The sequence below is a fragment of the Scophthalmus maximus genome, chromosome 1, assembly GCF_022379125.1.
Source record: "Scophthalmus maximus strain ysfricsl-2021 chromosome 1, ASM2237912v1, whole genome shotgun sequence".
Lineage (NCBI taxonomy): Eukaryota > Metazoa > Chordata > Actinopteri > Pleuronectiformes > Scophthalmidae > Scophthalmus > Scophthalmus maximus.
The window spans coordinates 29,426,042-29,451,215 of NC_061515.1; the positions used below are offsets into that span (position 1 = coordinate 29,426,042).

The 25,174-nt window shown below is 44.5% G+C and overlaps 3 protein-coding genes across 9 annotated transcripts; 1 reads left to right on the forward strand and 2 right to left on the reverse strand.

The window, feature by feature from the left end:
* Positions 1-2,157: 2,157 nt before the first annotated feature.
* On the reverse strand, positions 2,158-7,860 carry stradb (STE20 related adaptor beta). 7 transcript variants are annotated; one of them, XM_035631753.2, is made up of 13 exons: positions 7,568-7,857; positions 7,180-7,262; positions 7,006-7,069; positions 6,619-6,737; positions 5,687-5,789; positions 5,474-5,595; positions 5,273-5,381; positions 5,032-5,155; positions 4,779-4,950; positions 4,540-4,644; positions 4,203-4,459; positions 4,069-4,111; positions 2,158-3,838 (listed from the first exon to the last, which is right to left on the reverse strand). In XM_035631753.2, the coding sequence occupies exons 3-13, from the start codon at positions 7,052-7,054 to the stop codon at positions 3,671-3,673; spliced, it is 1,371 nt and encodes a 456-aa protein (XP_035487646.1). In that variant the 5' UTR covers positions 7,055-7,069; positions 7,180-7,262; positions 7,568-7,857; the 3' UTR covers positions 2,158-3,670. The 7 variants fall into 7 exon arrangements, with proteins under 7 accessions (XP_035487646.1, XP_035487653.1, XP_035487630.1 ...); XM_035631760.2 differs by having other exon boundaries at positions 7,169-7,262; XM_035631737.2 differs by having other exon boundaries at positions 7,563-7,857.
* A 377-nt stretch (positions 7,861-8,237) lies between these two features.
* Positions 8,238-11,851, forward strand: LOC118309680 (adrenodoxin). The gene is made up of 4 exons (XM_035632076.2): positions 8,238-8,678; positions 10,525-10,649; positions 10,875-11,004; positions 11,465-11,851. Exons 1-4 carry the CDS (start codon positions 8,386-8,388, stop codon positions 11,571-11,573), a joined length of 657 nt encoding a protein of 218 aa, XP_035487969.1. The 5' UTR covers positions 8,238-8,385; the 3' UTR covers positions 11,574-11,851.
* On the reverse strand, positions 11,528-25,073 carry LOC118309260 (rho GTPase-activating protein 20-like). The gene is made up of 18 exons (XM_047331990.1): positions 24,575-25,073; positions 22,745-22,843; positions 22,422-22,628; positions 20,860-20,945; positions 19,528-19,701; positions 19,054-19,203; positions 18,794-18,835; positions 18,575-18,659; positions 18,326-18,403; positions 17,775-17,841; positions 17,476-17,673; positions 17,221-17,393; positions 16,873-17,037; positions 16,365-16,480; positions 16,087-16,279; positions 15,411-15,525; positions 14,169-14,986; positions 11,528-13,975 (listed from the first exon to the last, which is right to left on the reverse strand). Exons 3-18 carry the CDS (start codon positions 22,494-22,496, stop codon positions 13,310-13,312), a joined length of 3,201 nt encoding a protein of 1,066 aa, XP_047187946.1. The 5' UTR covers positions 22,497-22,628; positions 22,745-22,843; positions 24,575-25,073; the 3' UTR covers positions 11,528-13,309.
* Positions 25,074-25,174: the final 101 nt, after the last annotated feature.

Here is a 25,174-nt window from a genome sequence, read left to right on the forward strand (position 1 = left end):
GGTCTCAGTAAATTTCAAATTAAAATAGGCCAATACCAACGTACTACGCGTGACCGGAAGTTGGTTTTGTTGTTATTTTTCTCTCCACTAATATAATCATTTAACTGTATAGCACCTTTCAGAAGCAGCATCACAAAGTGCTTTCACAAAAACATACAAATCACAGACAATCAAAATCAGCATTCAAACAATAACATGGTTTTCAGGTCACATATCTGAATAATAATAAAAAGACAATATAAAAAGACGAAATCATATAAAAGCAAGTCTATAGAAAAGTCTATAGTCTGTCTTAAGACAGACTCTGCCAGCCTTATCTCCTCAGACAGGCCGCTCCAAAGTCAAGGGCCCTGATGGAGAAAGCTCGGTCACCATTAGATTTGAGCCTCGACTTTGGAACAACTAGTAAAGACCCACCTGAGGATCTGAGGCTGCGAGCCGGCTTGTAGGGGATCAGCATTTCATTCATGTAGCTTGGAGCAAGACCAAGCTGTGCTTTAAAGTAATTAGTAAAATCTTAAAATCAATTCTAAAATGGACGGGGAGCCAATGAAGTGAAGTTAAAATGGGATTATGTGAAGCTGTCTATTAAAACTTTGAGAAGCCTAGCTGCTGAGTTTTGGACCAGTTGGAAGCAGGCAAGGGATTATTTTGTTGACACCAGAGAGGAGGGAGTTGCAGCAGTCTAGGCGGGTGAAAATTAGGGTGTGGGTCAGTTTTACTAGGTTGGAGTGTGAGAGCATTGGTTTGATTTTTGAGAGGATTTTTAAAGCCTTACATTTCTAAAGGCAAACTCAAATTGACATCAGCATAAAGTGACATAATTGCAGCTGGGAATATTTTTTTGAAGACGTAGATAATAATAACATTATTATATTAATAATAATAATAATAATAATAATAATATATTCAGAAGAATATAGATTTTTTTACAAAAAAGGGTTAGTATGTACAAAATATAACAAAATAATAACATTAAATAAAAAAGGTATGTAAATACTATATACAGAGCAGTAGTAATAGCTGCACGTGGAGACTATATATAAATATTGCACAGTTGGTTATTGCCCTTTAAGCGTATCAGTGAATTATTTTTACAGTGGTTGACAAAAATCAAACAGAGCACACAGTTAAAAAAAATTAATAAAAAATATAAATATCTACATACAAGGAATCGAAATATAGAGAAATAATTCAAGAATAGTATTGCCACTTTTTAATAACCTGTATATAGATGAGATGGCAGTACCTGGCTGTAATGTGTAGTCATGCTGTAAAGGCCATTCTGCATGCACATTATTGGACGAACTTTTAATTTGGTAGGTGAACCGGTTAATCCACTGCAACGGCAGACGCAGAAATATAATCTAATAAACAAATGCTCATTTTATAGTGCAATATAATCAATGTGTTTATGTCATATGTGTCATATTTACTGGGGAAATAGTTGAATAGTCACGAAATTGTGGTTTATTCCGATTATCATAAAAAACTCGCTGTGTTTACGACAGTCTTTTCTCCTTTACGTTGTCGATGTGGACCTCCGTGGTTGCTAAGCGCTGGAGAGGGGTCTCTCAATAGTTCCCGGAAGTGAGCATCAGCGCATTATTGGCGTTAAAGTTGTTGTGTTGCCATCTAGTGGAGAAGTAAGGAACTGATATTTAGTGGTTTCAAATATTACAATTGAAATAATTTACCAAATCTCTCATATAAATATATTGATTTAATAATGTATAATTATTAGCTACAGAAGCAGGCCAGTAAAAAGAGGTTTGTCCTATTTGTCAAGGGGAGTAAAAGAATTGGGCATTGGTTTGGAGAAAAACAGGACATGCCTCTTTCTATTGGATTTGAATGTGTAATTTGCTTCATATGAATATTAGTATTTTAAAAAAACATGCTGCCATGTGACTCCAAACTGATGCCAAATTGTGTTACGTCCGTCAAAAAACCAAAACTAAAACTAACTCAAAGCACAAGACATGAATATATTCTCTAAATTATGAATTGCTGTTGCTGTTTTTTTATGGTTTGATATTGTTATTCATTTCTGTTTTTTTTAATTATAACTTATGATTGTGTGTGGATGTGGGTGGTTGACATAGTTGTTTTTTGACAGCAGATAACATTAAAAAGAAACCAATCAAGGCCAACAGGAAAGTTTAGAAATCAAATTTTGTAGATACATATATATCATTTATAATATGTGTGTATATATATATATATATATATATATATATATATATATATATATATATATCAGGCTCATACAGTTACCATGTTTGATATGTACTGCAAAATCACAGTTCCTATACACAGTACAGTTAATCACAGTTACAGATCAATCACCATGTTCAGAAATCGGGTTTCAGAAAAATCAGGAAGGCTTTGTTGTGAGAGTGATCACAGAGCGCGGCAGAAATACTCTCTTCTTTCTGCCGTGTCACTGATGATTAGGACAGTGGTGGTTTTCATCTACTGACAGTTCCCAACACGACACATATTCTATTGCTCGGGCCAGTAATACGAGAACACACAATGTGCATGTATGTTCAAACAAACAGCAAAATAGTATTTACACATGAACGTGGTCAGTTTTGGGAGCGTAGTGATCTGGGAAGGCGGTGAGTGTCGACTTTACTTTAGTTACCTCTGCAGAGGAGGTTATGTTTTTACCCCTGTCTGTTTTGTTATCAGCAGGATTATGCAAAGACTACAATATAGATTTCCACGAATCTCGGTGGAAGGATTGGGCACGGACCAAGAAAGAACCCGTAAAATTTTGGTGCAGATCTGGACAAAGAGGCGGATAGTTCAATTATGATTCAAATATCCAGAATACTATAGAACAATCAACACAAATATTGATTTGGAGCATATTTATACACTGTTTTAGAAACACAGTCCCCATAACGGGGTGACGCCAGATTACCTAGTTCAATGTAATCATGAATGTACCGACCATAACCTGGAGATTCTCAAGAAAACTTGTAACAACGATTCCTATACTACAGTACAAGGAGGGACGCTCTGATACAGATGGATAAATATATATATTTATATGGACATAAGTGTAGTAAATCTCTTTTTCTGTAGCGCAGTATCCACCGTTCACAGTCAGAACACAGAACTTGTACAAGGGTAAAAAAAATCCGCCGTAGTGATTATTCTGTCAACACCTACAGTATCTGGTGCGTTCACGTATTTAGTTCAGAGGCTGAGTTCAGAGGTCGTCCACAGGGACAGTAGTCACCGAACAAATGACTTATCTGTGGAAATATGAAAAAAACAGTGAAGTATATTTGTCGTGACTTCTTTAAATCGTGTGGATAGTAGTCAACTGATAAATCTCATTGATAATCCCTTATTATTATTATTATTATTATTATGAGGACCAGAGCAGCTTCTTGAATCCAGCACGTTCACAGTGACCTTGCCGACAACCAAAGTTCACATAGGCATTAAATGAAAAACAAATTTAAAAAATCTACAAAACTACTTTAAAAAAGGCTCAGTGAGTTGGGTTGATAATGATAACAATGAAAAATAAAAGCACAGTAGAATGTGGCCTCATTGCTTTTGTTCTTTTTTTTTTTTTTGGACTGTCTTGTGTTTGGCTTGCTAACCCCCTCTGGGTTTTTGGGGGAGAGATCGGAGAGAGGGCGGGTTGTTAGGAGAAGTCCCACACGGCATCGGGAGTGTCGGCGGCGCTCGGGGCAGGGGGAGCATGGCAGGACGCACCGGGGGGGCAGGACACCGGAGGGTCCTCCGGGCTGGTGAGGGGCACTGCTGGGTACATGAGGCTGAGGAAGGAGTCTCTGGCTGTGTGCCTTTTCACCTGTCAGATGACAAACACAAGTCATAACGACAAACACTGACGCAACATCAACACGTTATACTGTGTGAATTCTGACTAACCTGCTTTGTCAAAGTAATTATAAGTAACCCTGTGGGGACCGTGAATGTTTGTCATAAATTTCATTACAACGCACAAACAAGAAATATTTCTCTCCAGAGCAAAGTGACTCCCACACAAACGTCTCCAGACATGACGGACAGGAGACTCACCTGCTTGAAGAAGGCGTGAGTCAACAGTGCAGATGCCGACGGTCTACAGAAGAGAAAGAAACGGCGAACATTTGAATGTTTACAGAACCATTTCTGTTCGGTATTTGAATGTACATCTTTTTCAATGTAGCGACCTGCGCTCAGGCTGCTGCTGCAGACACAGCTGCACCAGGTTGTGCAGCGTGGCTGAGTGGTTTTTAGGTGCGGGGCTCTGGGGTCGGTCGGTGGGAGGAGCAGTGGCGCTGTGCGTCAGGCTTCCGGTGGCCACGCTCTCCCCGATGCCGGAGTCCACGCCAGAGCGTGACACCTTCAGCCCCCCCAACTCGCCCAGCGGGAAGGGGGCCACGTCCAGCAGGCAGCAGTGGGAGCCGCGCAGCTTCTGGAGTAGCATCTGAACAGAGAGCCCATTACGCAGTTTGAGTGAACTGACCTTTTAAAGTTATATTCGCACTGTGTTGTTTTTTTTATTACCTGAGTGGGTGGCATGTCCTGAAAAGGCACCCGGCCACTGACCAGCTCACAGGCCACGATACCTAAACTGTAGATGTCTGACTTAACTCCGTAACCGTGCAGGTCCTACTGAGGAGAACATCATGAGGAGACGAGCGAACAGAACAGACCAGAATGAGACTGAAAAAAGTTACGCTAAAACATTGTTGCTTTCTAAAACTAGAGACACGTATGACGGACGTAACTCAGGGAGTCCTGACCTGTCGCAGCAGTTCGGGGCTGAGCCAGGGCAGCAGGGCGGGGCTGTGGTGGGGCATGTCGAACACCGCCCGCATCCTCTTCCCCTCGCGCATCATACTGTAAACACTGTGGAGCCCCGAGAGGTAAACATGGCCCTCCCCCGACAGCAGGATGTGACTGGCCTTTACCCCCCTGAAAAACATATTTTACATAGTATATAAACACTTTTTTTAGACCTTTACTAAATCATAACATCAGCCATGTGCCACCTACCGGTGAACGTAGCCCATCCGGTGTAGGTATTCCAGCGCCTTCAGCGCGCCGTACAGCAGGTAAGCTATCAGGGATTCACTCATTCCATCTGGGAAATATGTCCTCAGCAAAGTGTCCGCAGAGCCTGAAGACAAGAGGAGACGGAAGAGGACAGCTGAGCAGGATGTTTTTATGAAGAAAAAAAAATCTGATTCCAAAATTTACTTTATAACTTTATAAAAAGGCAGTGGCAATATCTCACCATAGGCCATGAGCGGCGTGAGGACCCACAGCTGACAGCAGGAGCTGAAGACCAGGCGCGAGGTCAAGAGGTTGGCGTGACGGAAAAGCCTGGACAGCAGCACCTCGTTCTGGAGGGATGAAAACGTGATCAGACCAGAACCAAGCAGAACCACATGTGCTCAGGAAAAAGTCCACTGCTGCTGGTGGGAGAGCAGCTCACCATGAGCTGCAGCAGCTCCTCTTCGGTGCACTCGTCCAGGTTGGTTTGTTTGACGGCCACCAGCTGCCCAGTGGGGACGTGCCGGGCCATGCTCACCTGGCTCAGGTAATTGAAGCCCCGACCTGTATGACCACAGTGAAGAGGATCTCACTTTATTCTGAAAGATTTTAAATCTTTATCTAATACCAAAGGCTGAGTCAAGCGTGTGCTCACCCAGCTCAGACAGTAGCTGGTAGTGGGAGGGCTCAGCCGACAGCCCTGTGATGTCATCGCCACCCGTTGGCGTGTGCAGAGTGTATTCAGAACTGTCACAGCTCTGCAGCGACACACACACACACACACACACACACACACACACACACACACACACACACACACACACACACACACACACACACACACACACACACACACACACACACACACACACACACACAACACCGAAAACATCTATTATGCCTTTTTTACCCGAAGGCAGAACACGATAATATGAAAAATTAAGTGACACGATTCAGAGTTACTGTGTCAGTAACTCAAACAAGTACACGTATTTATGACTTTGATCAGGCTCTGTTGACAACCAGTAGGAAGTTCAGTAACATTCCCAGGGAATGCTGAATGTGCATGTGGCTGGTTCGGACCGCCGTCATTATGCAGCTGAGATTGTGAGCAGGGGTGGACAAAAAATACTGCACACAATTGCAGTGCATTAGTAATTATTCTTAATAATAATTACTAAATATATGGTGCTGCAGTAAGAATGGTTCTAGTTACAGTGGGAAAATAAGAGGGAGGGGGCGGGTTTTGTTTTTCATGCAGATTATGAGTGATATTTCAAAAGGTGCACTTTGTCTTTTACACATGACGACCAGCTTAGTTACTACGTTAAGTGCTGAGCAGCTGGTGGGGCTTGTGTTTAAGAGATAATCCATGACAATGTAAGGGCTTGACATTTAACTTCGTGACAAAAAAAAGGGCTGCATTAAAAACTGGGAGTACAAGAAATACCAGAGATTAAAAATCAGGGGCTGCACCGATCTATCTATACCCATAGAGCCGATGAATGAGAATCAAACAGTGATGATATGATGGGAGGGCATCAGTGCGACGTCTGTCTCCGTGCTGACAGTGTCTGGGCTACTGACCAGGAACTGGTGGCTGGTGTCTTCATAGCGCTCCTCTATGTCCAAGGGCTGGACCTGAGCGTGGGAGATGCAGGAACAGTCCTGGTGGAGGGGAGGGAGGAGCACAGGTGAGACATGCCCTGCAGGGATGGAGGGAGTGGAGGGAGGGTGACACACATGGCGGGTTGGAGGGTTGGAGATGAGGCGGAGGAGCAAGCATCAGGAAACAAGGGCAGAAGTGACTGAGTGGAGGGAGCAGGCAACAAAGAGACAGGTGACTGACTGATGTGTCCCAGCAGAGCATGATAAGAGCTGCAAACAGATAGATAGATAGATAGATAGATAGATAGATAGATAGATAGATAATAAAAGCAGAAAGACCTATGTGCAGCGTGGGGGAATCCTTACCAAGAAAGACATGGAGTCCTGTTGGTGGTAAACTTGCTGGGTTTAGCATTCATCCGCTCACAGTCTGCAGGAGACAGAGATAGGCAGTAGAGTAATATGAGACACACACACACACACACACACACACACACACGCACACACACACACACACACACACACACACCTGCAGCTCACCTGGCTGCATCAGATAGGAAAACGCCCCCGGTCCAGTCGAGTCCCAGCAGCCGTGGACATCGGAAGGACTACGGAGTTGAATCCTGGAACACAGTGTTTACTCACAGGGGGCCATTTCACTGTCACCAGAGGACGAGCATCAACCCCCATGTAGGATTTTCATTTCAATTTGTCATTATTTTGTTAGAAGTCAAATTGTGAAGAAGAAATAATAAAACCAATACAGGACAATGCTTCAGACATAAACGCTCAACCCCGTCGCTTCCCACCGGCTAGCTAGGCTACACAGAGTCGCCTGGTTGTAGCAAGAAGCTAACGCTAGCTCAGCAGTAAACTCTTACAGTCTTACAGTTATTGTGCTAATGTGACAAGAAGCTGCTCACCTCACCTCACCCGCGGCGCCTCGACGTCAACAAGTTAAAAATACAACGGAGAGCACCAAAACAAAAAACTACTGTTTGTTTACAAAGTTCCTATTATATCGTTTTGTGTCAAAAAAGATATATATATTTATGGGGCAGGATAAAACCAACGAGATTTCAGTGTCGGCAACGAGCAGCGGAATATTTCCCCCAAAGGGAAAACATCCGATTTCTGACAGGACTTTTAATTTGACACGGATAATTGGCGATTAGTGTCGACGTCATCACACCGACTTGTCGCATAGTGATGACTCCGTGCGGCTGTTTTGCGTTTCCTTCCACAGCAGGAAACCGTTTGGACAACCTTCAAAATAAAAGAACCGACTATTTGATAGCTGGTAATGTGTATTTTAATCTGTTAACATTTGTTTAGCGAATCGGTTTACACAAATTTCAAAACATACCATTGGCCTATTTTAAACTCCGCACGGAGTGTCTTGAGTAAAGTTGCCACATTACTGGTGGCTTTTTTATTATTTTATTTTTTTAAGTCTTAATAGGAAGTAGTTCTACTTTGCCCACTCATAAATTGTTTTCCACGCCAGGAATGTTCTCGCATTCGTTTTCAATGATCACGTTAACGTGCAGGTCGTGACATCTGTGTTTCTTTTTTTGTCGCCTGTCAAAAAACAACAACAACCACAGACGAGCTAAATGATTCGGGGTCGCAAACAACATACGTCAAACGTAACATGACGAGCGTGGCCGTGACGAGCGTGACGTCGCTGAAACGAGTAAATAATAGCGATGCTGAGCCACACTCCTTCACCAGTTGGTGGCGGTAATGCGCCACTCGTTGTTCGCCAACCGCCAAACGACCCCAGAAGAAGAAGAAGACGAGGAAGCCCGTTCTCCGCCAGCTCGAGTCTGTCCTGCTCCGCGTCCAGCTGATCGGGTTCGATTCCTCTCGGTTCACGGTCTCTCTCTTCCGGCGTCGGTCCTGGACATGTCTTTGGTGGCGGCGGTACGGAGGGTGGCTCACGTCGCGGTACGGGACTACTCGCGGAGGTCGGCGGCGGCTCGCGGAGCCTGGCTGGCGGGGAGGAGGAACTTCACCGGCGGCTCGCAGCCCGTGAGGTCGGTCACTTCATCAGGGAGGAACAATGTGTTTTTTTTAACGTGACCTTTATTCCCACTTCCCTCCAGGTAGAACACGAGTGAAGATCCTTTTTTTCTCTCTTCTTCCTTTCCTCTCTTCTTAACTTTACTTTCATGTCATATTCATATCTCAATATCGTCTATAAATGTTTGTTCCTCCTCACAGTTTATTCTGTCAAACCAACAGCTGCTGCTCTGGTTGTTCTAATGTTCCACTGTTAAAAAGTCTCACATTTATGAATTAAGTTTGGGCCGTAATGTAATATATATGAGGATATATTGTACACTCACATCTATGACAGGAGTATTGGTACGTAGAGTTCTGGCTTTTTTTGTATTAAGTTGTTCAATCCTTGAGAGGGGGGTGGTGGGTGGGGGTGGAACCTTACATCCCTGAGGCCCCGACCGATTCATCTTCCTCTCCAGGTCCAAGGCTCGGGACCAAGGCCCCTGAAGCTCCCAGGGCCACACAGCCCCTGGACTTGCGTAACTGCCTGTTGACTCGCAGCTCAGGTTGAAGGTTTTATTTTTCCAGGCCGGGCCTCCAACCGTCTAACACCGTCCCGCCCTCCACATGCTGACAACTGGCCCTGACCCTCCCATAACTCCCATTGACAAAAATCCACTTAAAGCAGTATTTACATCGGTTTTTGTTGTTGAAGTAAAGCAGATTACACAGGGCTTCCACTGATCTTGTGTTTCCGGAGGGGTTCAGTGAGTTCAACGTGCACGGCCAGGGAGTTCTGGGAACGGCTGAGGGTGTCAGGGGTCACTGAACAGGAATAGTGTGTACTACTACAGTGACATGGATTGTGTGATTAATTACACAGTCTTGGATTATAATTTTCCTGTGCCGCAGATTGTTTTGTGTGCTTGCATTGCAAAGTCCAGCAACAGTATTATAACTCAGTGTAGATGTACACCTCTGGAATTCAGCCTGGGCTGCAGCAAAGTTTAGTCTTTATTATCTAGTTATTACTAATAATAACATCAAAAGAATTGTTGAAAATCAGAACTGTATCTGGCTGCAGTTTTCATCCACAAAGAAATAAAAATAAGTGGCTCGTTTGAAGGCACGATTGATTATACACTAATGAAAACATTGGTATGAATATTATATTCCATCCTAAGCCAAAAGATCTCCTCAACACTAAACCAGCAAAGGCAGTTTGGTAATAATGGATCATTTGATACTAACATGTAATAATCAATGACACCGGTTCAAATAATTGAATCAAAGTCATTTGAGTGATTGAATCAATCATTTGATTTGATGAGTGCTTTGTTCCAAGTGTTGTGCTGCTTTCAAATCTCATTTACCTGCTGAAAAAACAAAACAATGTTCAGAGAAATTGTAGTGAGGAAATCATATTTTTGTCTTAGTTAGTAGTTTCATCCTCGTCAAAAAACTGTCATTTAGTCACATTTTTTATGGAAACGTTGATCTGTTCCTTGCAATGTTTTGTTTGGTGTCTGGGGCGCAGCAAATACTGACTTTGTAAATATTGAAAGTACATACACCAAGGGAAAGCAGCAAAACTTTTCATAATTGAGAATAACTGTTATGCATGTTTACGATACTTGTTAGGCCTTCGAGTTATATTTTGATCTCTGACCACTAGAGAGCAGCGAGCTTTGCTGGACATATGTAACGCTGTATTTCTGTTACTGCAAATATCTCAATTTAACAAGTATCTGTCAGTAATCCTCTTTATTTTGTCTAGGTTTAAAATGTGAATCAAATTTGGTATAAAAAAAAATGGAGAATGTAAATATACTTTAAATAAACAGTTCTCTCTCTCTCTCTCTCGTCTGTGTCTCTCAGGTCGGAGAACAAGGTGACGATCCACTTCGTCAACAGAGACGGGGAGAAGATCACGGTGAAGGGTTCGCCCGGAGACTCGCTGCTGGACGTCGTCATAAATGAAGACCTTGACTTTGACGGCTTTGGTATGTAATTACACACCCCACACACCCCAGGCACCCCCCCCCCCACACACACACACACGTACACACTTACACACTTACACTCAAACATTTTCATGTTGTTAACTGAGATTTGGAAGCTTGAAAATCTGATGTTGACAAACTCTTTTGGGTATTTGGGGTTAAAACTTTTGTTTTGCATGACGAGACATGACTAACATTCCGTGTGTTTGTGTGTGTGTGTTGTAGGAGCGTGTGAGGGAACGCTGGCGTGCTCCACATGCCATCTAATCTTTGACGAGGACGTCTACAAGGACCTGGGACCGGTCACGGACGAGGAGCTGGACATGCTCGACTTAGCGTACGGCCTGACGGACACGTAAGGAAACGCAAACATAGCATCCTGACGGGTACAAACGAGTAACGCGACAAACGATAAAGATCACTAGACATTTTTCATAGATGAGAAGAATCCAGACTTTTCATGTGTCTGGTTTTTAAAACAGGAGCTTCTAATAAACAGGGAGAGTTTATCACACTAAATAATAATAATAATAAATTTCATTTATAGAGCACTTTTCATTGCTAAAAGCAATCTCAAAGTGCTAAATAAATACATAGACTCATAAATATTACAGCTTCATTTGAATTAAATTATAAATTCAATGAAAAGTAAAGACTCTGATGTTAATTCATGGTAATAAAGCAAATAAGAACAAACGATCCTGTGGCCAAACTCACTTTGCGTTTGGTGTGAAAACAAAGTGTTGCAGACACTCAGACTGATGCAAGACCACGTAGCCCTTCTCCGTACGTGACATTTGCTCCTCGTATTTCAGATCTCGTCTGGGCTGCCAGATCTGTCTGACCAAGTCTCTGGAGGGCGTGGTGGCTCGGGTCCCAGAGAGCGTAGCAGACATCCGACAGAGCAAAGACGAGTCCGTTTAACCTGCCGCCGCGGAGCGTGGGGGTAGACGGTGTTGTTGTGTCCGCTGAATTCCGTCGTACCCACCGAAAACAAGCCGACTGAAAGGAAACCAGCTCTGGACGCCTCAAAGACCCTCCACCCCGACGACACGTTTTATTTTACAACGTATATATTCCACTGTTGGTTTGATAGAATCTATCATGTATCCCGTGTAATTTCACCATATGATTGTACATAGCTAGAACTCACACATCTACGTATACAGTGAAAAATAATGTAATAAATCACCTTTCTAAAAGGAGTGTTTATCTGTCCGTTTGTACCTGTTTGAAAATATTCACTTCCTGTTTTCCTCCTTTGCCGACATCACAAACCATTTCCTCAGGTTTTCACTCAACAGGTCATTTTATTTGCGAAAGCAGAGTTTACGTAATACTCAGAACAAAGAGCAAAGAGGCTTTGACAAGATGAAAGCAACAATCCTGATTTTAAGAAATAAAAACCCTTGTTTTACTGGGACGAGACGGTTTGGATTAATTCTAATCAATACAGGCTTGAACATGTAACTGGAAAAAAAAATAGTTGGCAACAGGTAGAGAAAAAAAAGCTTGTGATCATGCTGAGCAAACATCATCGAACAAACATCAGTAGACTTCAACTAAAGCAGGTTTTTATTAAGATTTTCTATACAAAGCAAACTTGATCCTAATCTGCTTGTGTGAATTTGAAAACGTATGGATGTACAGTGTAGATCCTCTGTCGTTATGACATGACCACTGTGAATATTCACAGACCAAAAATAAATAAATCAAAGTGCAGTTCTGTCTGCGCCAGCTGCATTTACGCTACAAGTTAAAGTTAAAAAAAAAGACTTAATCTCTTAATTACGGCAGAGTGTTAGGACCATGTGTTGAAGAGGAAAAAAATTCAGAGTTGGAATATTACAAGAATAAATTAATAACATCAGGAGGAAGTCATAACATTAATTCTCATAGTACGACTTGTAAGTCGTAATAGTCAGAGAAATTAAAAAGTAACAACAGCTCTTCTGATTGTCCGCCTCTCGAATGACAAGTAGCCTAAAATTACCACTTTATCCTTGAAATGTGAACTTTATACTCAGTATTACAACTTAAGCGTAAAACTCTACTTAATCATCATAATATATATTACGACTTATTCTGGAGATCTCCATTTTTCTCTCCTTCAAGCGGCCCTAACACTCATACTTATGTTCATATCAACATTTTAATCCACTGCCAACGTTTGAAAGCCCAAAGCTCTGAGCAATAGCCTATGATGTTTAACAGACAAACTTTAAAGATTAAAATATAATGTGTATGAAGCTTCTTTGTAGGAGAAACTGTATGTTGCTCCAGAGGGAAGAAATGAACCTTTTTTTTTTCAGATCAGAGAAATTCTACTTTGTTCGTGAATTCAAAGAAGGCAACACCAGGTGGTTTTAACTTTGGCCTGATACAGATTCTCTCTGCTCGTGTGAATCTTGAGGAATAAGACTATGACAGTGAAAGATTCAAAACGTGCCTGTTTGCCTCGCAAGAACAAACAGGCAGAGACTCCGGTACAGTAAACCATTTTACCCTTGAGGCCTGAAAGGTTTGTGAAGTGGTCGTCTCTCGGGAGCCGGGTTTAACTTCTGTTAACTCTGGATCGCATCGAAACCAAGAAGGGTCAAAGGTGAGAAAAATGTCGTCACATTTAATCGAACTTACGCTCCTCCAGGTTACTCGTGTAGTCAGACGTAGGATTCTTCGGCGAAGAGAAGCTGCTCGAAGTCGGGCTCGGCCTCGGGGTCGCTGCACCTCCTCAGCCATTCCCTGCGGCTCTCCACCAGGGCGAGCGCCACATGCTGGCCGCTCTGGGGGTTGCTGCGCCGGTGCGACGAGAAGTAGTCCCGTACCGCTTTGGTGGCGCAGGGGGAGAGGCAGAAACGGGCCGGCGTGTCGCCCTGTGGGTCCACCTCCGTCACCTTGAGTCCCGGGTCGCTGGGCAGCCTCGCCCGGCCCAAGGTGGAGGCCCGCTCCGCCACCTGCCCGACGGGCTCTGACCCCCGGCGCAGACAGAGCCGGGGGTCACTCTCCTCCTCAACGGACTGGGACTTGTGTCGCCTGAACAGGGACAGAGACGGCGTTCGCTGCTTGTAAAGTACGGACGGCTGCTTCGGCTCGCTGGCCTCACGCCTCTGGTTGCTGTGGGGGGAGTCTGAGCAGTGGAACATGGGAGATTTGGGGAACAGGAGGCTTCCTGTGGAGCGGTGGTGACACGGGGGGCTGGAAGAGGCCGGTTTAACATCGTCGTTTGTGGCTCTGCAGGTTCTGCTGTAGTTTAGTTTTCCTCCTCCCCTGTGGCCGGCCTTTCCTTTCTCTGGGACGAGTTTGAGCGACTTGTCGGCGGCTCCTCCCTGTTCGTAGCACAAACAGAACGTTGAAGAGAAACATGTGATACTCCCCTCTCTTCCTTTCCCCTCAAACAGAAACACTTTTCATTCTGATCACTTGCAGCAAGTGCTGTTAAATTAAAAGTAATTACACAAAAAAAGCTTCCTGCAGACGTTTGGATGGAAAAGTTAAAGTGGATAAAGTGATTCTACTCGCCTCAGTCTTGTCCTCGTCTTTCTCCTGTTGGGTCAGTGACAGTCTCCGGTCTTTCTTAAGCCAGGAGTTTGGGTGGAGGCCCCTGCAGCCTCTCACGGTCCCCCAGTTGAGTGGTTCTCTGGGTGGGGAGCCTTTGGGCATAGCCCACATGTCCGGAGGTTCAGTGGAGGTCAGCGCGGCGTCGCCGGTGGACCCGGAGGAGCCGCTGGAGGCCGGGTGCGTCTTGGTGGCGGAGGTGTGTTCACTGCTCAGGGAGTCCAGGGAGGAGTGTGTGGGTGCAGGAGAGGTGGAGGAGAGGCTGGAGGAGCTGGCTCGCAGAGCCCCCGACCCCCCTCCAGGCAGCTGTAACGCTCCTCCACCTCTCCGGCTCTGACCCCTGCAGTGTGTGTGGATGCTCGGCTTCTTTGTAAGCTCTTCTTCAGCGTCCTCATCCTCGCCAGTGAGACCTTCTGCGCTCCCCGAAACGTGGAGCTGGAACTTGAATGCGATTGCCGGCTCCGAGCGCCGCCTCAGTCTGTGCCCACCATCCAGGGACAGGGAGTCGAGGATGGAGGGGGCGTCCTCAGCCGCCGCGTCCCGGTCGGGATCCTGTCTCCCGCCTCTGGATCTCCCCAGACTGAGCGGGCTGTCGGCGTGGGGGTGGAGCGCGTCCGTGTCTTGGTCACAGTCGCTTAATGTGAGGACGGAGTCCAGGCTGCCCTGAAGCGGTTTGGGCCGGAGTCGCCGTCGGCTGCAGAGACCGGGCGACCCGCCGCTGATGTTGTCCAGCTCGTTCTCCAGACTGTCGTAGGACGAGTCGGTCAGAGGGTACGTCCAGTCTGATGGTCCAGAGGAAATCAGGGTGAACACGAATGGGACGAAACAGTTTTTAAGAAGTTCATACTGTATGAAGAATGTCCTGACAACTTATTGGGTTTGTGAGGAATTTCTCAGGAAGTTCTAATCCTTGTTTATCTTTATAATATTTTCTCTTCCTGTAAGAAATTAAAGTATTTTTTACATTTTAAGAACCACAGATCCGTTTTTTTCTGGATCTGGTTTCTTCCCAAAATTCAACCACCTGTTGACAGGGTCGGAACCTAGTTGTGATTAAAAAATGTTTCATGCAAATCCGTCCATAGCTTTTTGAAAAAAACAATCAAACCAATCATATCAAATCTCCTTGGTAGGAATGTTTCTAAGAAAACTCAGGAGACATGTTTAGACACTGACGGACACATTTGTCTCCCGTCGCCTCCGTACCTGATCCCATCTCGTCCGTGTCGAGTCTCAGCGGCGGCCCCCCGAACAGAGAGGCGGGATCCTCACCCAGGATCCTCTGGCAGCTTTCGATCATGAACTTCACCAGCTCGCAAACCTGCAGCGGACGAGAAGGAGACAAGAGAGAGAAGCCTTGTGAAACTAAAACGTAGTCAAGACTGTTTAAAAAGCTGATTTGAGACATTCCTGCGAGAAAAGATGGATGTGGTTTCAAGGTGACGCAATGCTCCGATTAAAAAAACAAACAGATTTTATTCCAAGAAATAAAATGTAGGCAGCTTAATGTTGACTCCTGGAATGTCTTTCTTATGTTTTATCAATTTTTTTAAATAGAGTAGCAGAGGAAGTTCTCTGGATCACAAGGAGAAGTTGGCGTTTGCTTCACTATTGTTTCTGGTGCAGACAATGCTCACAAGCGCCTCTTTGTTCCCGAGCGTTGAGATGCTTAAGACAGATTTGTTTTGCTGCGTCAAAGTCATGAGAGTGGGAGCACCCAACTCTAACTAGGTCTGGGTCAAATTCCTCAGAGTATTAGTGATATTCCAGCCCAAAATCTTTGTGTGTTTCCAGTTGAGCAGTTGTGTTTTTCTCCTGCGGCAGTGATGTTATGATTTGAAGATGACATGGACAGGACAAAAAACATTTTAATGCGTCTTACCTTCTTCGTGCCCTCTCCCTCCACCTCGGGGCTACACGGCGCTCCGGGAGGCCAAAGCATGCTGGGAGCAATGCACACCGACAAGTTGAAAGTCGTCATTTGGTTCTCGTGGGCGTTGCCCTGCATACCGTGCAGCAGCGCCAGCAGGTGGCGCAGCAGCAGCGCGTTTCCTTTGGGCAGCCGACAAATCATCCTGCAGGAACGACAGATCGTGAGGTTATCCTGATGGGACCCCCCTCCCCTCCCTACGAGTTGTTAAAACATAAGATGGATGTTACCTCTTTATGTCCTCCACCCGTTCCTCCTCCTCCTCCTCCTCTTCCTCCAGAACATCCATCCATTCCCCGTGCAGCTCAGAGCAGAGCAAACTTCCCGGGATGCTACGCAAGAAGTCCTGGAAGCACAATGGCTGGAAGTTAGTTTGTTTCTGAGGTAAAAGATTATTGGTTCGCTGCCATTAAAATGGATGGAGACTAATATGAACAATCACAGATAAACAATCCCTGTTTATCAATAAGAGATTATAATCCAGATTATCAGGACAACATCGAGGCTCCTCTGCTGTGAACAGCTTGTCCTGCTGAAGCAGATTAATTTTGTGCTTACAAATGTGGGTCAATGAGGCAACAAACACTGTGATGCATATACACAAACAAACAAACAAACAAACAAATAAACACACACACACACCGCACACACACACACACACACACACACACACACACACACACACACACACACACAAAGTGACTAAACCAAAACCTGTACCCTCAAACATCCTCTCACCTTAAAGACTCCGGCGATGATGAAGACGTGGTCCCGCGTCAGAGGAAGCTGAAAGTGTCCGGCGTCCAGAGAGTCACGCAGCTCCCGGACTGCCCGAGCCCCCGCCGGCCGGCGGAATATCCCCCGCGTCCAGGAACCCTCGTGGTACAGAAACGCCAACATGTCCTGGTGACAGAGCGGCGGGGAAAGTGAGGGATGGAGATTCCAACTGATGAAATGCCATGAGCTGGAATTTCACAGCTTTTCTTGAAATGAGCGTATAAAAGTTAAAATGTTGACTTGGTGTTTCAGGTTGTGCGAGGAGAACAACTCCAAAGACACTTCATGTTTCACTGTGTGGCCTCTCACCATGACGGGCTTCGGCAGCGTGTCCTCAACACACACGCAGCTGAGCGGCTGTCCGAACAGGCAGCCGCGGGACGCCCCGGCAAGGGACAGCTCGTTCAGGTGCGAGGAGGAGCCTCGCCAGAAGGCCCAGGTGATGAGGGATCGCCTCCTCTTTAAGGGCTTCTGGGACAAGTCTGAAAAGACAACACGGTTGTCCCCTGAATGCATGAGGATGAATTCATTTTTAATAAACCACCTGCTGCCGGCGGGTGTCACCTGCACGGACGTGCTGCTGCTGCAGCAGCGTGTCCACGGGTCGAGGCTTCAGGACGAACTGGCACTGCTTGCTCGCCTGCAGCTGCTCCGCCTGCACGGCCCTCTGTCTGTCTGCAGGTGGCGCCGCGGCGTCCCGGCCTGCCTGAGACGGCGCGTGTCTCACGTGACTCATCTGGATGCTGAACGGAAACTCGTGACCTGAGACACAGTTTACACACAATTGAACCTTTGCTACATCACAACACACACTCATCTGGGAGGGAACGGTTGGAGTGTCTTTGTGGACCTGGTTCACTGACCTATGAGAGGATAGGGGGCGTTGTCCCTCTTGGAGACGACCCACAGCTGATAGTCCTTCACGTTTCCCTGCAGCCACAAAAAGACACAGATGGTTAGAAAGACGAGGCCTCGGAGGGCAGGACCCCTCATAACCGGCGTCAAACGTTCTGGTGTGTTCACACGCTGTACGAGGCGTCATTGAACGCATCATCCTCTGTTGACGTCTTGAGTTTGCACCAATAAACCTTTAAAAGCTTATACAACTAAAAAATATCTCACAAATATGGAAAACAGTGATATTTAAGCATCAGTGTCCATGATACACAAATCTTTTCTCTGTAAGTTTAACTCAAAAACAATACAAACCAAGACTTTCAGTTTACGATCATATGAATTGAACGAATTCTTACATTAAAGAAAATGGAGACAGAATGTTTTGTCATTTTTGTTTTTTACATTACCGTTGTATGACTTGGCCAAGATTAGCCTATCACATATACACCATAATATATCAGGTTTTTTTAACAAATGTATATATTTAACATATATTAATTTTGTTTTTATTACTCACTATGATGCCAAACTGCTGCAGAGCCAGTCGGATCACCTCATTGGTCGAATCTGAGTTGCTGACGGGGAGCGTCTTGGTCTAATGAAGAGAGAAAAAGAGAGAGAGAGAGAGAGATGTTCAGGGATATCAGGAATCTGTTACATCACTTCATCGGCTATAGACAAAAAGGAGTTTTATTATATAAACCGTTTATAATGGTGGAACTAACGACACAAGCAGGCGACTCGGAAGTAAAGAGAGTAAACTTACGACGGCGAAGGTGTTGATCCCCTTCCCGTACACTCTCAGAGGAATGGTTTTAGGTTCCTCCTTCTCTTTCTCTTCTTTATTCCGACTGCAGAGAAGGAATAGAGGAAACACAGAGTGATGAGGACGTTCCTGTCTCTGTCTCTCTCTCACACATACATACACACACACACACACACACACACACACACACACTTTATGATGTGTGAAGGTGGAGTTCACCTTTTGACGATGGAGAGCCATCTCTCTTTCTGTTCCTGTGAGCTGAGGGAAACACAGAAGAAACAAACGTAACACACAATCGCTAGACTAGATTACAAGAACCAGTTCCCTGTTGGTGGAAAAGAAGAATTACAGAGACGAATAACTGCTCAAATGTACAAATGTGTGTGATCCAATATGGAATCTTCTTCCGAAGGTCAGGAAGCTGGATGTGTTGACTTGAACACTTCTCGAAGGATTAATGTTTGTGTGTGTGTTACCTAAACGTGGCGACACAGTTGCAGGTGGGCCAGCCCATGACGAAGCTCCTCTCAGGTTTGGTGCTGCCCTCACACACCTCGTCCATGCAGCTCGCCGTCCACATCTCACACACACGCACCTGGGCCTTCTGCTTGAAGTGGTTGGCTGACCTGGGAGAGAGAGAGAGAGAGAGAGAGAGAGAGAGAGAGAGAGAGACACACACACACACACACACACACGCACACACACACGCACGCACGCAAACACACACACGCACACACACACACACACACACACACACACACACACGCACACACACACGCACACACGCACGCACGCACACACACACACACACACGCACACACACACACACACACACACACAAACACACACACACTAATTGTAATCTTAGACCTAGAAGTCATGAGAAGCCAGAAAATTCCCAAACTGCTCCACACTAGGATCGAAATTCCACACACACACTTTGTTCTTACTTGGCTTTGGCGATAACCAGGATGTCGGTGAACAGGAAGAGGTGTCTGTCCTGAGTCTGCATCCCCGTCTTCAACTGAGCATGTCCGTGGAGAAGGAAGGACCTGTCAGAGCCGGACAGGAAGTTCTGCACCAATGGGCACGTCTCTGGACACGGAGGAACCAGGAAGCTCTCCCTGGAACACACATGGGACCACATTTCAGACAGTCAGTTCAAGTTGAGCCACGATGTCACGACGTCACAAGATCTACACGATCCTTTGTTTCGCAGCAAACAGACAATTGTTGTCCAATTTAGTCTTGATTTTACTTTCACACTTTTACTTTTGCTCAATTCAGGGAACATGGGATGATGTTCCCGTCATCCTGACTTGTAGAGGAACTTGTCCTCTGTCATTCTAACATCCCCCAGTCCTCGTCCAAATCCCTGACGTGTTACACAAAGTTGCCTCTTACGTCTCTGACCACTTCCTTGTGTAACACAGTAACTCACTTTAGCGTCAGCGTGACTGAGCGGTAATGTTGGGCAGCAGCTAATCATTGGTCCCGACCTTCCCCTCTTATGAATAGTTGTTAGTTGATCTAAAGGCAGGTCTGGATAGAAAGAGCTGGTCATCCGCTGCTGCTTAACATGGCGGCATGTGTCTCCTTTTACTGGAGCTGCATCGGCTGTACATTGAGTTTGCCTGATCCACATTTGACTTGTGGATTCGATAAGAGATCGATGACACTTCAAAGTGACCGGTGTTTCTCTTCATTCTGTTAAACTGTGTCACGTTCTGCCGAGTCACAGGCGATTAGATTTGGAGCCGAGGGCAGAACGAGGCCAGCGACCGAAACTGCGATTCAGCCTCGACACAAACGTCTGAGCGGAGTGGGTGTTGTGTCTGATCGTAGTTAATTGGGAAACATTATCAAGTCTCGCGTCGCAAATTGTGTGGGAGCTTTTTAACGAGGTTATTTCTTCTTCACTTTCCTCGTCCATGTGTTTCCACGACTGATACTATTAATAGCGGCTTGATCCTCTGTTAAGTCTGGTTACACATGGATTATCTATCAGAGGGGATTCAACACCTCGGTCGGGGTTGTGCCAGCTGGGGCGTGTGTGTGTGTGGGTGTGTGTGACCTCTCTGTAAGAGAACCGGACGAGGTGTGACAGTTGCTAAATTAACAACATCAACACAATAATCATCGCCTTCATCGCTCCTCTATGAGTCCTTCAAAGCCACTATTAAATGATGAATCGTCCAATAAATGAGTTCATGTTAACTCCTCATGTTGCGTCTGAGAAGAAACAGTGTGAACACAAACTGAGCCAGAACTAAACCTGGTACCTGGAGAGAGTCTTGGACCTGGTCAGGGCCTTGGTGATGACCAGAGACGGAGCAGACTGACGCCGGTAACTCTGAGACTTCATCCTCTGAAAGAGACAAGACAAAGTTCACCAAAAATACTCTTCTTTGCCCACAAGGCATTTCTTCCCTGGGAAAGGATTAATTCTTTCTTTTTTTTGATTTCTCGCGAACGATATTTGTACTCGAGTTTACGTCATGTTTACACTTCTCCTCATTCGTTACGTAAGCGTCCTGATGTCCGGCACAACCATCACAGACTGTGGCCTCCAACGAGACGAGAGCAGCAGATTGGAAAGAGGAGACTTTAAACACGGAGGAATGGACAGGGAGATTAGCATCTGAACCGTCCTCACACTTCAGCTACAGTTAAAGTAAATTTTGCTGCACATGGAAAACTTAAAAAAAAACTTTTATCCAACCAGCTGGAGATTCCCACTGTTATCCCAGTTGCCCCACGAGGATCTTTGAAGTTTATTGAATCTAACTGTCGGAGGATTGATCCTCTGGGGAACATGAACATCTGCAAGTCCAACACATTTCTGACATTTCACAATGTAACATGGTTGATTTAGTCGGGTCACACAGTGGTGAAACATTCCTGACGCTCCAGCCACAACGTTTCCTTTCAGTCCTAAAAATACCCTTCAATATAATAAGCCAATATGGTAAAATATGAGATTTCTGGTGTTGACCAACAAGTGGATCAGCTCGGACGTTACTGACTGTGGCACAACACAAAGCAGCTTAGGAGGAAAGTCATTACTTGACTGTTTCTTACAGTAGAATCACTCCTGGAAGCAGAATTTATGGCATTTTTTGCTTTGAAATTACCTTCTATATTAAGCTGTTCTAAAATTAGTTGGATATGTTTTTTTGAAAAGCTTCCAGCTAGTTCACAGGACAGATACCTCCAAAACTAAAAACCGACCTTCTGACCTGCAGGGCAGAGTTTGATCAAAGACATATCATTTAATTTTAAGTAAGTTAAAGTAGTGGTCTTGTTGCTCACAAGTAAACTTTAATAAGTATAATAATGTAGCATTTACACACAGTATATTAACACTTCTTAAATGTTTACAACTATAATGATGCAAGAAAATGATTATGATTATGATTATTTTTCTCTTTCCCTAAGAATATGTCACTGTCCCTTTCAGAAGCTTTGACTAAACTTTATTGGTTATTAAAATAAATTTGGTTGGTTCAGGTCAACTGCTACTGAATTGGTGAACATTAATCCCCAACAATCGGTGCGTTATTGATGAAATATGAACTGAATTGTGGTGACAAACTTCCCAACACTGCACAATATCCCAGTTATTTATGACTTTCTGTAATTATGTTGTCAAACTCTCCAGCAAGTTTCTTTTTTGGAAAATGACTCTGAAGGTGAAGCGTCTGTGCGTAAAAGCGCATTTACGCACATCCAAGAGGATTAAACTGAAATAAATGACACATCAGTCACTATCTCTTTGCATTTAAAAACATACTTGTCGTAACAATATCTGGATGAAAACGTGTGCAGGATTCTAACTACATACCCGCTTGTTTTCCTGCTGCCCTGCGCCTCGACCGACGCCGCTTTCCTGCCGCTGCTGTGGAGACATGCTGTCCATCCAGCCTCCAGACCGGACGGTCCTCCGGCTCGCTCACTGTCCGACGGTCCTCGGGTGAAGCCGGGGAGACAACCTCCTTCTCCGGCAGAGAGAGACCATGTCCCCACGAGCGCGTCGGAGAGTCACTGGAAACTGATGAGAGCGCGACCACACACGGACAGAAACGAAATGAGCGAGGAGGAAAAGTTCAGAGGAGTGAAATGGAATGAAAGAGGCAGCTCACTCAGTCCCGCCTCTCTCCTTCTCACCATCATGCTGTAACCAAACGCGCGTCCTGTCTGGCTTATCAGCCGCTGTGCCACTTCTTAATGCGTCTTTACGCACGGGACGGAGGCGGCGCCAACACGCTGCAAAAACACAAACAGGTTCACCTGTTTGGAACACGAATGTTCGGTTCATTTCGCAGACAAGGATTTTTACAAAGAGAGATAGAGAGAACAGTGTTTTGTGGAAAGGATGTGTAGAGACAGATCGATCTTAAAAACATGGTTCTGTCAGGAACAGACTTCAAAACATTTCTCAAGAGATTTCACTCTGATGATTTTGTTTGTAAAACACAGGATATTCATATGAGGACAGCTGTTTTTTCCCTTTAATACAAAGGACTGTCTGTATTAAATCCAAATCAAGTCCATCAGGATTTCAGTTATTGTGTTTTTGATAAGTTGAGGGGAAGGTTGAGCTCTGTGAGATCATTTAAACCAAGAATCCTTTATATCAGGGACTTTTGGAGCTTGTGGTTTATAAAATAATCGAATTTGACTTGTGACCCCTTCATCACAGCTTGTGGTTATCAGTCGTTGGGCAGTTTAGGCAAATTAAGAAAATGAAATATAATACATGTCATCTCTTTTTGTGTGTGTGTGTTGTCACCTACATTAGTATCAATGAACAAACACAAAAAGAATGTTGGGAACATGTTACATAAAAGTTATTCAGATTCAATAGACAAGTAATCAGATTACAGGTTATCAGATTATTCGATCCCAGTGTCCCTGGAAACCTGTCGTGAACAGTACTGACTGTGATCTGGGTCATAGTGTTGTGGTGTGGGACACATTCAGAGTTCTAAAGGAAGCGATTCCACACAAAAACACGAAGGTGATAGAGAATCATGGTGAAGAACGAGAAGAATCAATAAAAAAAAGGAGGAAGAAAATCCAAAGTGGAAACTTGGGCACATTTTCCAAAAAACAAAACGAATGGAAAAGTAACTATTGCCCCCAAAATCAATTGTCCTCGTGGAAACAGAAGTGGGCCACAAACTGGGCTAAAGAAGAACGAGGACACAAAGTGTTTTCATTCCCCAGATCGGCCTCAATCAGCCCCGTTTAAAAAAAAAGTGGATCAGTTGAATGATTCGCTTCCTTCCCTCGTGTTGATAATGAACCGCCTCGAGCGCGGCACAGAAAAGAAACACGTCTCCAACACACTTTTTCCAACCCGCGGAGCTTCCGTCAGCTGACTCTGATCGCAGCAAGGCAACAGTCATAGTTCCACTGACATTCACTTATGGTCACACAAAGTTAGGAGTATTGATTGAATTAAGCAAACACAATAACCCTCACTATCTAGGATTGGCTCACAAATATAACAAAACAAGTTCCTGTTCGTGTTTCGCCTCACATGAACTGAAGAGTTTAAAAACAATGATCATATGAATTAATTCGAATAAAAGGTTTGCGGCTCTATTTTATTTGACTGTAACAGCATCTCATCACATTTAGCATCTCAGTTCAAACAGGAAACGTCTCTAAAACAACTGACTTCAAGAAACGTGTGTGATTTAAATCAAAGATGGAAAATATTGAGAATGAAAAGTTATTTAAAGTGGGGGAAAGAAATCAGAGGCGTCGACATCACCGTGGTTTTTACAATTCATCTTTATTTACACCAGTTTTTATTTTATTTTAACCCTCCTGTGGAATCATATGGATCAGACAGAAGATATAATGTGGGTGAAGCTATAGTATAGTATAGGCGTCATCTGGCCTTAACCCTGAATCGCTCCTATTCAATAACAAGAGATGAATAATAGAGGAAACTAAGTTTTTATACGGTGTGTGTGTGTGTGTTACCTTCTCCTCAGCCTCATCACAGGATGACATCACACAAACCGGATCTGAAAGAGAAAAGACAATTTCATGTTCTCAAACACTGAAGGGTACATTTCATAAACGTGGTGTTCTTGTTTGTGTATTACTGTGGAATATCTGTGCAAAAAGATAAATGAACTACGAGACAGTGGACCTTGGTAAATAGTTTCTCCATAAAAGAGAACAGATGAACCAGGCTCCAACTGATGTCGGACAAGAATTTATTTTCTTCTTTCTACATTTGTCTTCTTGAAAGCAGCCAACAAACTGTGAAAAACTTAAATAAAATACATTAAATGTACAAACACAGAGTTTAGGAGCTGCTGCCCTGTACCGATTCTCCTCATTGTCAAAACTTTACTCTCTGCTTATTACTGAAGCATGTGGACGTTTCAAGCTCAACCACTAGGTGTCGCCACTACCCACAAAAGAACACTGAAAAGAAAGCAGCACTTTTTCCCTTTGGTCTTTTTTTTCCAAAAGCTACAAATGTCCACAAAAAGCAAGGAATGAATTCATATGATTGAAAATATATATAATATAATTGATCATTTGAATTCATTTTAAACAAAACATCAAGCT